Source organism: Eurytemora carolleeae, unplaced genomic scaffold (genome assembly GCF_000591075.1).
Source record: "Eurytemora carolleeae unplaced genomic scaffold, Eaff_2.0 scaffold85, whole genome shotgun sequence".
In the NCBI taxonomy this organism is placed as follows: Eukaryota; Metazoa; Arthropoda; class Copepoda; order Calanoida; family Temoridae; genus Eurytemora; species Eurytemora carolleeae.
The window spans coordinates 5,333-18,923 of NW_019396334.1; the positions used below are offsets into that span (position 1 = coordinate 5,333).

At 31.3% G+C, this 13,591-nt stretch overlaps 1 protein-coding gene across 1 annotated transcript; it reads right to left on the minus strand.

The window, feature by feature from the left end:
• Positions 1–288: 288 nt before the first annotated feature.
• Positions 289–11,962, minus strand: LOC111701151 (homeobox protein SIX6). The gene is made up of 8 exons (XM_023472319.1): positions 11,469–11,962; positions 7,212–7,307; positions 6,063–6,130; positions 5,261–5,354; positions 2,362–2,472; positions 2,156–2,192; positions 1,317–1,381; positions 289–409 (listed from the first exon to the last, which is right to left on the minus strand). The coding sequence occupies exons 1-8, from the start codon at positions 11,667–11,669 to the stop codon at positions 347–349; spliced, it is 735 nt and encodes a 244-aa protein (XP_023328087.1). The 5' UTR covers positions 11,670–11,962; the 3' UTR covers positions 289–346.
• Between the last annotated feature and the right edge of the window lie 1,629 nt (positions 11,963–13,591).

The following is a 13,591-nucleotide window of genomic DNA, read 5'->3' on the forward strand; positions in this document are numbered from 1 at the left end:
TTTTTTAACAGGTGTTTTTCTAAACTAAAAATAAATCAATATTGAAACGCCAGCTTTATTTTCGTTTAAATCAAAACTGTTATAATCAGTTGCAACATCAGTTAAAACAAATCGGTTTTGATAGATTATTATCTATAAACTGTTTTCGTCAATAGGTTCTATATAGAAACTCTAAAAATGTTTAATTGAATTTTACATAATGGTATCAGATAAGTCTGATCTTGATCATTCAAAAGTTATAATTTCAAACTTTTTTTTTCTTTTTTATCAATTCTAAACTGATTTTAAAAACGTACATTATCTCGTAGATATATAAGAAATGAAACCAAAAAGATAAAAATATAAGTTACCTATTTTTGGCGGCCGCAGCCCGATCCCTTTGACGTCGGTTTTTAAACCAGTTTCCAACCTGAACAATTAAAATATTAAAAAGATAATTTTTTTATCAAAATTCTTGCTTTTGTATTTTCTTTCCTAAAGGAATTGAGTCTTTGATACAAACTCTGATTTTCTCTTCCGTATATCTTTGCAACCCAATGTCGTAGACCTTTGACATTTCAAACTATGATTTCTATTAGATCAAATAATATAAGTTTGAAATATCAAAGGTTTATGACATTGGGGTCCAAAGATATAGGGATTAGAAAATTTAAGTTTGTGGCAAAAACTCAATTCCTTTAAGGTGTATAAAATATCCAATAAATGTGATTTTTTTTACAGCCAATTTTATAATTGCTTTAACATTTATGGGACCTCGAATTAATTCTACTAAATAAAATGGACAGTACTCATTAGTTAATAAAAAACATTTAGAGAGTGTTAAAACATCAATTTTTTTTAACTTTTTGAGTATTCGCACGGAAAAATATTTTCCACGGGCACAACCATTTAGACAGAAGAAAAAGTCAAATTTTCGCGACATTAGCGGTGGTACGAATTTGTGACCTCTTTTATTTTATTATTATTTGGTGTACAGAAACATATTAGGTCATTAACCAGGAACCAAGCTTTGCCTGGGTACTAAGTTATTTTATGGAAAGTCGACCTACTTCACTAAACACTTTTTAACCAACCTAAGAACATTCCCGTGGTTCTACCGAGTTCCACAATCAAATTATGAGGCAAATCGGTCCGGGGTTCCTGGGTTATGATCAGACAAACAAACAAACAAATAGAGATTACCACTTGAAATATATAGATGTTAAAGAAAGTAATGTTATTCAAAAAGAGTTATGATTGATAACATAAAAGATTTCAACCTTACGTGAAATTCACTTTAATTTGTCCTGCGTGGGCCACGAAGCGCACTGAATTACCTGAGTCGGTGTTAACCCTGTTGCCTGGGCCAGTTCTCGCTTCTTACTCGGGTTTGGATACGGATCTAAACAGTTTAGGGTTTAACAACAATTTATACATCCCGGACACACTTAGATCACGCGGATTTTTATCCATTAGGTCCTTATCCCAGAAAATTTTCAATCACACTTTGACCTGTTAATCATAATTTGTAATACTTGTTTGTCGACATATGCGTTTTAAACGAAAAAAAAGTATGAACTGCCAACTCAGTAAGCTAATAGATTGTTTACCATGAGACCAACCTAGGATTGATTTTAAATAGAATAAATTAAACCTAATGTATCCCTGCCCCGGTCAGTCCGGGGTGCGAACATACTTGGATGTGTTCGATTTCCTCAATTTGAATTCAATCGCGTTTTGGTGTTTTGTAAACAATCTTAAAACTTACAGAGTTGGATGTTCATAATTTTTATATAAAACGCATCCATCGATAATATATATGAATATGATAATAAATATGTTTTTTTTTCGATGTTTTCTGATCAAAATCAAAGCTTGCTAGATCGAACTATTAAATCTGCGTGCAGACCCATACAACTGTAGAATAGGAAGACGACTGTTAGACTTAAGTTATGACTTTTAACTTTACAACAAAATCAAAAATACATAAGATTCCTTAAAACTGTAACTAAATGCGAAACGCAAAAGATAATTTGATTTTGTCAATTCGATAATTTAACAAACGTTTTAAATATTTCATAATATGAGCAAAAAGTATATTTTACTTTTTAATTTGTTTTTAAAGTTGCAAAGTCTTTGAAACATAAACGAAAAAAAGAAATTAAAATGGAAATACCTTGTAAATACCATTCCCGAAGCAAACTGCGTGTTCTCTCCTAAAAGAAATATATATATTAACAATAATTAATACTTTAATAATTAACAATTAATAAACATAAACAATTGTTTACTTTAACCTCCGCCGTGGTGCATATTTATTTGAAAAAGGAACTGTACTGTACTGTACTGTACTGTACTGTACTGTTCTGTACTGTACTGTACTGTACTGTACGGTACTGTACTGTACTGTACTGTACTGTACTGTACTGTACTGTACTTGTACCTGTATTTGTCTACTGGTCCCAGGGGTCGCCCTCGTAATTTTTCTGCCTCCTAAACACAATACTTTTTAGACATTTGTTTCATTTCTAGAAAAATAGATGACACTAGACAAAATCATATATTATTTTTTTCATTCTCTATTCACACAAACTCAAATAGGGACTGATCCCAATATCTCTGCAATCTGATGGTTTAAACCTTTGAGATTTCAAACTTTGATTACTTTAACCCACAGAATACATAGTTTGAAATATCTAAAGTCTAAGACAAAAATAATGGGATTAGAAAAGCAGAGTTTGTGGCAAGGACTCAATTCCTTTTGACCCCTTGTACTTAAAATATTCAAACCAACGAATTCCCCAATGAAAATTTGATGCAAATCAGTCAAGAGGTTTATGAGCTATTGATCGGTGAAAAAAACAGAGAATATTATTTTATAACTTTACTTTATTTATATAGATGCGCCATGGTTAAGTATCATTAAAGTCACCGCAATTGAAAATTATCAATTGTCCCAGAGAAAAAAGGAATATCTTCATCATTTTCTTAATTTTAAAATGAACTGTCATTTTAATTACGACAATCGATAATTTGAATGATGCACATAACTGTTACAAAAAGTACACCGCAATACAATTAGAAATGTAATTCATAATCTTTCGTAGATTTAGCAGATTGAATGTTAGTTTTGTTTGCACGCTATCTTTTTTCTCATTAATTACTTTTCAGAGAGCACAGTAATTTTATCCAAAACAAGTATTATTTATTATTTATCTTTTATCATTTATTATTTATCATTTATCATTTAGTTTCTGTATTTTCTATTCTTTCAATAATAGTTCTATTATCTTGTTGTAAGGATGAAACTGTATAGCGTGCAGGTAAATATTATCAAATAATTTTCTATCTATCTATCTATCTATCTATCTATCTATCTATCTATCTATCTATCTATCTATCTATCTATCTATCTATCTATCTATCTATCTATCTATCTATCTATCTATCTATCTATCTATCTATCTATCTATCTATCTATCTATCCATCTATCTCCCTTCATTAATCTATCTATCGGTGGGCCTGTATATAGCCGGTGTTTTGATTAATCAAACTAGGAGTCTATAATTTAAAGGCCCCACAGCTAATTCACGTTAATCTGTCAGTATTACTGTGCGCTTGCGTGAAAGCTAAATAGATAGACTTATTTGGGTAGATAGATAGATAGATATATAGCATGATATTTAGATATAGCAATATATTTTGCTAGATAACAATATATTTAGATAGATAGCAATACATTTAGATAAATGGCAACATAGATAGAAAGCAACATATTTAGATAGATAGAAAGATATTAGGATGGATAGCAAAATAGATAGATAGAAAGCAAAATATTTAGATAGACAGCAACATAAAGAGACACATGTACAGATATTAAAAACAACATCAAATACGCATAAATAAGATGGCTGAAATGTTGTCTTCATAGTCCGCAATTTTATTAATCCCACTGTATCTACCAGCTAGAGATACAAACGAAGTGTAATTTATGAACAGGAGGTTTATCACGTTTTACTATTCAAGTTCATTTATCCTTTTCCTCTTATACAGTCCACTGAATCCTAGTTTATAATACATTTATTCCTCTTATACAGTCCTCTCAATCCTAGTTTATCATATATTTATTCCTCTTATACAGTCCACTCAATCCTAGTTTATCATACATTTATTCCTCTTATACAGTCCTCACAATCCTAGTTTATCATACATTTATTCCTCTTATACAGTCCACTCAATCCTAGTTTATCATACATTTATTCCTCTTATGCAGTCCACTCAATCCTAGTTTATCATACATTTATTCCTCTTATACAGTCCTCTCAATCCTAGTTTATCATACATTTATTCCTCTTATACAGTTCTCTCAATCGTAGTTTATAATACATTTATTCCTCTTATACAGTCCTCTCAATCCTAGTTTATCGTACATTTATTCCTCTTATACAGTCCACTCAATCCTAGTTTATCATACATTTATTCAGCTTATACAGTCCTCTTAATCCTAGTTTATTATACATTTATTCCTCTTATACAGTCCACTCAATCCTAGTTTATCATACATTTATTCCTCTTATACAGTCCACTCAATCCTAGTTTATCATACATTTATTCCTCTTATACAGTCCACTCAATCCTAGTTTATCATATATTTATTCCTCTTCCTTTTTAATGTGTTTGCTCTCGTACGTCTTTAAATTTTTATGTTTAAAACTCTATTTTTGTATTTTTATTTTATTTTTTATCACGTATTTTGTCCAGATATATCTTTATATTTTTTTATAACATTTTCTATCTTAAACCTCCTCCTAATCTTTTAAGAAAGATTTTTCTAGTAATAATACTACTTATATACATTACATATCCCTTTAGTTTTAATACTGTACCCCATCACCATAGGTTCAGTAGAAGTAAATATTTCCATTTACTGATAGCGCCTATTAAAGGTTCAGAATAGACAACAAACACATGACTGAACCCTGATTGGATCAGGCGCTAATTGACTCGGCATACAGGAGTGCCATAAATTCAGACTGCTTTAAAAAATTGTAATAGTTTTTAGACTGGGTCGATTTAAAAGTGTAGCAACCCTCTTGTCTTTGATTTTACCTTAATAACTTATTTACCGTAGCCCTAGTAATGAACATTTTAGAAAAAAAATTGATTGTATTAAGCTTTGGTTTTTTAAAAGTAACTGCCAAAATTTTCGTTGATTTTTACATGAGATCTTGTAACTTTTGAATGACTTTAAGAGCTTGCAACTTATAAACGACAGTGTACCTGATAATGTGCTTCTAACCAAAGAGTTTGTAGTTTAGCATGACTGTTCTCCTTGTTCGAAAATTTATTATTTTCTAATATATCATACATTTCCCTAAACAGAAAAAATTATAGGATCACTTTTTTATAAGTGCAGAGGTCAAACCTTTTGGAGGAAAAAGCATGTTCAGCAATTGATCTCGATATCCAGAGTGACAATTTTAAATTTTATGATAATGCGCTTTAACCCTTAAATTTTATTCTTGAGGAATTAACTTAATCCTCTGACGATAAAAGTCACGGACTCGCGGATAACTGCTTGATCCCTGGATTTTCAAAACGTTAAAGTTTTGACCTCTGGTCCATTTTTTCATGTAGTAATAATTTCAATAGGTTCGGTTACTTAAACCTTCACTTTCACTTTGATCTATAACACATTACGTTTTGCGTATATGTTTATTTATTTTCCACCAACACTACCCACCCTGTACAAACCACAGCTCGATCTTCAATCTTTATTTATTTGTGTATTTTTAAAAATCTTTTAATTTACAGAATTACTTTTTTATTTACAACTTATCCCTTTATCGTTGCAACCTGTTGGTGGAAACCTTTGATATTTCAAACTTATGTTATTTATGGAACAAAATTTATAGTTTGAAACATCTAAGGTCTACACCTTTGGGTTCCGAAGATATAGGGATTAGTAAATCAGAGTTTGTGGCAAAGACTCAATTCCTTTAAGTTTAATTGGTAAAATTGTGATTTAAAGTTACAGTTTGCTTGGACCAGGTCCTAACTGTTAAAATAAAGTTAAACTAACCTAAAGTTTCCAAGATGAAATGCTACTATTGCTCTAGCCCGAAGTACACTTTCACTTTGGTTTAATTCCTGAAAAAGAGTAGTTTAAGTTTTAAATTTAAAAGCAAACTGCCCAAATTATTTTATAGATTTCCAGGCGTTTTTTCTTAAAGGGACTTTAGAGGAAAAATTAAAGGGGGAATAGGATGAAACCTGTGAATCTCAGGCGTTGAATGAAACATATAAGACATCTATCTGATGTTTCTGTTTTGAGAAATTAATATAAAACTGTGTCAAATTTAAACGGAAATCTATATTTATGCAATTTTGTATAAAAGTTGTAGTATTAAACAGATCTTATTCAACGAAACCAAGCTGAAAACGATTATACAGATGAAAATCACGTGACCAGTATACTGCACTGCCATTGGCTGAACTTCTGGTGACGTAATACGGACTATATTTATTAAAACTGCAAAATAAAAATTAAATAATTATAACAGGAGCAAACCTGATATTCTCAGGTTTTTGTACGATATAGTCTTTTTCAGATTGGTTTCGTATTTGCTAAATATGATCTGTTTAAACTTACAAATTTTATACAAAATTGCATGTATATGAATTTTGTATGAATTTGACACAGTTTTATATCAATTCTCGAGACAGGAACATCAGATAGGTGTCTTATAGGTATCGTTCAACTTCGAGATTCTCAGGTTTCATCCTATACCACCTTTCATTTTTCCTGTACAGTCCCTTTACAGGTAATTTCTGATTGATTCTGAACTGGTTCGAGTCATAATATCTTAAAGTAATTAAAAGTATCTAAAAACTATCTATTTTAGGATATTAAGTGCCTAAAAGTCTTAAAAGAATATCTATATACATTATTTAACAGGCCTAACAATATATCCTGACTAATATTCTTTAAAACTACCTATTCAGATATTCACTATCCATTAGTCTCTAAAGACTACCTATCCAGATATTAACTGCCCACTAGTATCTAAAGACTACCTATCTAGATATTCACTAACTAACTTTTCAGATAATCACTACCTAATAGTTCCAAAAGACTTCCCAATATTCTTCATAAACTAAATATTAAGATATTCACTACTCAATAGTCTCTATAAAAGACTACCTCTTCAGAAAGTTCCTAAAAGTTTACCTCAACGTTAGGATGTGCTACAGGAAGACTCCAAAGAAACCTTCCTAATCTCTCAATATCACCACTCTCCTCCAAAGTTTCACACACTGTAGCAACCTTTTTCAAATCACATTTTTGAACGCTATATTTATACAATTGCATATTTTCCTAATATCTACTTGTTAATAAAATATAGTCTGTCAAGATCTAAAAGTTGAGGTAAATTTGATTCAATGTGCGCTGAGTGTTAAGAGGGTGAAAAGTGTCGAAATAACAGGAGATATTTAAATATTTGACAAAAAATGTGGCAAAAATAAGATTGTTAACATTTGAGCTGTCATCGCTACATGTAGCTATGAATACGAAATCTCATCCTCTATGATTTCCCATTGTACTCACAAATATGGCGGGAACACGAGAAAAGTTGCGGGGCGCGGCGCACGCAAAATGGCGGACACAATATGGCGGCAAATGGCGGGAGGAGCTTGGAAGATATTATACTGAACCCAGGCTTGCCAACAAATACCGGGATAAATATTTTCCCGTTTAAACATTATAAATTCCAAGTGATATGTTTTAAAAAAATAATTTCAATTTTCAAAAATACGATTTCTTAAATTTCTATTTATCCCTGGTATAATATTGAGTGTAGGACTAAGCCAGGTCTAATATCTATTGTTACAAAGACATGAAACTGTATTCTAACTTAAAGGGATAATTATACATTGTAAGCTGTTTATAAAATCGATAAAACGTATATTTCTTAATTGTATAAGAATATACTCGACGACTGTTTAAATATAATTATCATATAAGAAGCGGTGCAGTATTGATGTAGATGGTGGGGGGGGGGGGGGCTGGATCTTACGACAAAAATACAAAGAAGGTTGACATTATTAAAATATATAATAAAACCCAATTAAAGAATATTATCACGTCGTTTATTGTTATTCTTATATTTTGATATCATAATTGCGGGGGTATTATATAGAGTTTATACTGGTAAACAAGCTACAGTAGTGTAAACACCAAGAGTACATTATACTTTTATTAATTTCAACCCATGGTACAATAACAAGATGGTTATCATCAAATATATATAGGGTGTCCAGGTAAAAATGGTATTTGATTAAATATATACATGGTGTCCATTTAAAAATCATATCTCGTCAAATATATACAGGGTGTCCAGATAAAAATTATATTTTATCAAATATATACAGGGTGTCCAGGTAAAAACGATATTGGTGTTCATTTAAAAATGATATTTCGTCAAATATATACAGGGTGTCCAGATAAAAATGGTATTTTATTTATCATACAACAACTAAAATCTCACGCAGAAATTGATTTTTAACAATTACTTGTTAAATACTTAAGCTTGAAACAAGTGCTTGATAGATCTTAAATATTATACATGTATATATTGTACATGTCTAGAGCTACAAAGGAAGGTCAAATCAAATATTATACATGTCTAGAGCTACAAAGGTAGGTCAAATTAAATATTATACATGTCTAAAGCTACAAAGAGAGGTCAAATCAAATATTATACATTTCTAGAGCTACAAAGGGAGGTCAAATCAAATATTATACATGTCTAGAGCTACAAAGAGAGGTCAAATCAAATATTATACATGTCTAAAGCTACAAAGGGAGGTCAAATCAACTCTTTAAAGTCGAATCAGTCTTGAAAATTTATGCAACTTTGCATAGCTCTCTGGGTCTATGTCTTAAAAGGTTACCATGTCTAAAGGGTCCAATGTTCAAAGGTTTTTATAAGCAAAGTTTCCATGTAGAAAGGTTATCATGTTCAAAGAGGGTCCCATGTTCAAAGGTTCCTATGCTCAAAGGTTTTAATAAGCATAGTTTCCATGTAGAAAGGTTACCATGTACAAAGGTTTTCTATAAACCAAGGTTCTCATCTACAAAGGTTTCCATATACAAAAGTTATCATGTACAAAGATTCTCATGTACAAAGACTCCCGTGTACAAAGGTACTTATGTAAAAAAGTGCACATGTACAAATGTTTACATTTACAAAACTTCTCATGTTCAAATCTTATGTACAAAGGTTACCATACACAAAGATTCCCATGTACAAAGGTTCCCATGTACAAAGGTTCCCATGTACAAAGGTTCCAATGTACAAAGGTTCCAATGTACAAAGGTTTCAATGAACAAATGATCACATGAAATACTACCATGTAAAAGATTCTGATGCACATTGATTAAAACTCACAAAGTAGTTTATTTGTGAACTAATACTAGACCAAATCCTTGGTAAATAATTGATTTTAAGATTTTATTTCATTATAAGGTTTTAAAACAGTTTTGTAATTAACTTTATCTAACATTATGATGTCCCTTTCTTCTAAACAAATCCCCCCCCCCCAAGCGCCCCTGTTCACAAATAAATTTTTAATATTCTATTAAAGCCCAGCAACTGTGGGTGTCTAGATTAAGTCCCAATATGAACATAACCATAGTTTGATTTTTAGGGTTATTATCCATGTATATAAAGTAGTAATCTCTGTATATTTGTTTGTATGTCAGATCATAACTTAGAACCCCTTGACATATTTGCCTCAAATCTTGACTGGATAACTCGGAAGAACCATGTATAGGAATGTTCTTAGCTGGGTTTAAAAGAGTTGAGTGGGTGGGAAAGTACTGGATCCATTTAAAGCTGGGTTTCCAATTTAGTATTATTTATTATTAAATAAGTAGCTTAAGAACCCAGCTTTGCCTGAAACTTTGTAAAAGTCAACCCAATAAACCCAATCAACCCAATAAACCCAATCAACCAAATAAACCCAATAAACCCAATAAACCCAATAAACCCAATAAACCCAATCAACCCAATCAACTAAGAGCTACATGCTAAGAACATTCTCGTGGTTCTTATGAGCTCCCCAATAAAAATTTTAGGCAAATTGGTCCAGGCGTTATGATCTGACAAACAAACAAACAGACAACAGAGATTACCACTATATATGTAAAGATAATTTTTAGTATATTAATATAAACTATCTTGGAAACCTAGCTTTTCCTACAGTTTTTCCTAGAAATCAAATAAAAAACTCAAACAAAAACATTTCTTTGGTTCTACCGAGTTCCCCAATCAAAACTTGAGGCAAATCGGTCCTGAAAGGTTCATGAGTTATGATCGGACATCGAAATAATTTAGAACTAATTGATTTTTTATTTTATTTTTATGAATTTAAATTTAACTCCGATTAAAAAAATGAAAATTGAATCAGTTTGAGCAAGAAAACGCACGAAAAAAACTATGAAAAAGATTTAAAATCATAGAATAAATAGTGATGTGAATTTGTGACGAGTGTTCAGTTCCTTTTTCCCAAACCCTTTTAAATCTTTTAATGAGTTTTATATGCCGAAGAATTGAGTGCAGAAACTTTCTGTTTGTCTTATGAACTAATAACTTTCAGATTTTAATGCATTAAGTTGGTTTTACTTCCAATGCAAAAGTATTTTTTTAATAATTCTTGATTATAAAGTTTAATAATACGTTATTGACATGTACAAAATATCTGTTATTTGCCACAAGCTCAAATTTGCACTATATCTTTGCAACCAGATGGTTTGAACCATTGTTATTTTAAATTTAAATTTTTTGATCTAACAATATATATAGTTTAAATTTGGATAAGAAATCAATTCATTTGGATACATAATTTTTTACTTGAGCAATTTGTTTTTAACTAACTCAAGTTTGAGATAACAAGAATTAAGTTAATCCATCTAAAATTAAAATTTCTATTTTTGTTTTTACTTGTGAATAGAATAAGAATAACTTTGTCCGGGGTGTATAGTAGCACATGATTTAATATATTTAGCTCAAATAGATTCTAGTACAATAGATGGCAACGTAGAATTTGTACACTGTCAGTACAGCTGTATTCTGACATCACAATTGTCAACTCAGTTTTTGTGCCCGAAAAAATTATTAATAATAGTAATATTTTAAGATATAAGTGCTTATCTTTCAGTTAAATAATAATAATTTTATGTGTTCTTTATTTTCTGTTTTTACACTTATTTATTTAATTTTGAAAACATGTCAACTAATGTGAGAAAATATTGCCACCTATTGTACTTGATAATCTATTTGATTTAGCTAAGAAATATTCCATTAATTGGGTCTGAAAAGCAAGTGCTTGTATTTTTTTTATGCTAAATGAAATTTTCTTAAAAATACATTTTCAAAATAATTTCTTGAAAATTTTAAATTTTTAAATGTTAAAATGCGGTTTCCTGAGTTACTGAAAAATTTAGTGTTGGAAGTGCGAGGAGGGGTGTCGGCATCATAGGCCCGCCCCACATCTTCTTATCAGGACTAGGCGTGGCATAGTGTGGGGGTGTGCCCGGGGGGCGTGTAACATCCGCTCTTTCGCCAGGCGGACTCTGAAGGCGAATAAGGCTGTCTGTATCACTGCCTCCATCTTCAGAACTCATTCTATCAACGTGATATCTTCTCCGAAAATTTTAATCTAACACACTGTTAAAAAGACATAAATTCACGGGTTGGAAAAGTACAATTATTCACACTTTGTTTATTATTATTGTTGTAATCAAGATTTTATATGTTGATGTACATGTATATTGTAAACACTACTGTACACTGTATTTATCTGTATACTAGGGTATCAGTGCCCCACCACAAATACACTGTTTGTCTACTGTTTACAAACTGGGCTCACTCGCAGATAATGATCTCCCCCTGTCCCGCACTGTAAGGCGGGATATACTGATACTAGCACCAATCCCTACACTCTGATTGGTCGACGCTGTCCCGGCGCTCAGCTGATCCACCAATCAGATTCCCGGATTTTCTATTCTGGGATATCAGGATGTCTGCGGTTTGGTTTGGCTGGGGCTTACCATACACAAAGGTTCCCATGTACAAAGGTTCCCATGTACATATTTGGGTGAAAGAGTTTGTTAGAGAAAGTGTCGATGAAAAGATGAACTGTGAAGAAGAATACGTTTTCCTCATAACAAGTTGTTTTATTGAAAAGAAACCTTCATTAAATAAACGATCAAGGACGTGTATAGTTGTTGAAGGAAACATCTGTGCAGTTGTAAGGTGCACGGATATACAACATATTAACTGTGTACTAACGATTTATTATTAATAATCAATAAATCACCTTATGTTCAAAACTTGTTTAATTTCCATTACCACTAGTAATGATACATTTCTCAACTTGTAAACTTATTCCCACAAAGAATGAGACATTATTTTTTGATAAACTTTGAACTTATAAAAAAAGATAGTTTTTCAATCACCTCATTTTGGATTAAGGGAACTGAGCTGGGAACTTTAGAATGGTGGATATCGGGATTAATGCTTGATCCACTCTTTTTCTAAATCTCCAGATTAAATATTGCTTGTTTTCCTCATGAATTTAATCTCCAGATTAATTAACAGATCGGGATTAAGGATATCACATTCTAAAGTTTTCAGCTCTGATCACTTATTTGGGTAATTTTATGGTAAACTAAACAACCTATTAGCTCTTAATTGGTATTAGTACTCTTTTCAAAGACAACTGTGGCCGATTTTTCGTTCATATTTAATAATAGTTTTTTTATTTTTTATGATGTGATGGTTACCTTTGAAAACATTTATTCGTGTTTCGAGGATTTTTGATAATGAAGACGACGTTAACATATTTTCCAGGAATGTTCGAAAATCCAGCGCCAGCGAAATATAATTTAAAAAAACAAAATCAAAAATATTATTAAATATTAACTTTATACGAATGCTTCGAAAATTAATCGATGACTATTGGTTGTAATATCTGAATTATTTGTTTGGAATTAGTTTGATTATTTTACGATCCGAGTTGAATGTTGCAACTTCCTAAATTTTGTATGGACGCTACATTCTTAAACAAGAGCCGTTTTTAACAATTTTCTCGTTATAGACGCAACAGATAGAAGTAAGATTAATAGCGATCAAAAGTGCTTATTTTTTGTCGTAAGCCTATACCCCCTTTCATTTTAGAAGCAGACTGTAAGAGAAATCTCAAAGGCCCCTTGATGCAGAGATTGCAATACCCGGTTCTCTACTTTTCAAGTTTAAAAACTGATCATTTTCAATTGCGGTTTCTTTACAAAAATGACTTGCCTATTTCTACTCACTATAGTTTCAGAATAAGTAAATTTAGTGATAGCGCCGATTGAAAGATTCATAACTCTAATTGGATAATGAGATAGATAGAAAGATAGATGTTACCGCCATACTATTTCTATTGGTTCAGAATAGGCAATAAACACATGACTAAATCCTGATTGGATCAGGCGCTAATGGACTCGGCATACTCCACTATAGTTTCAGTAGAAGTAAATATTTCCATTAACTGATAGCGCCG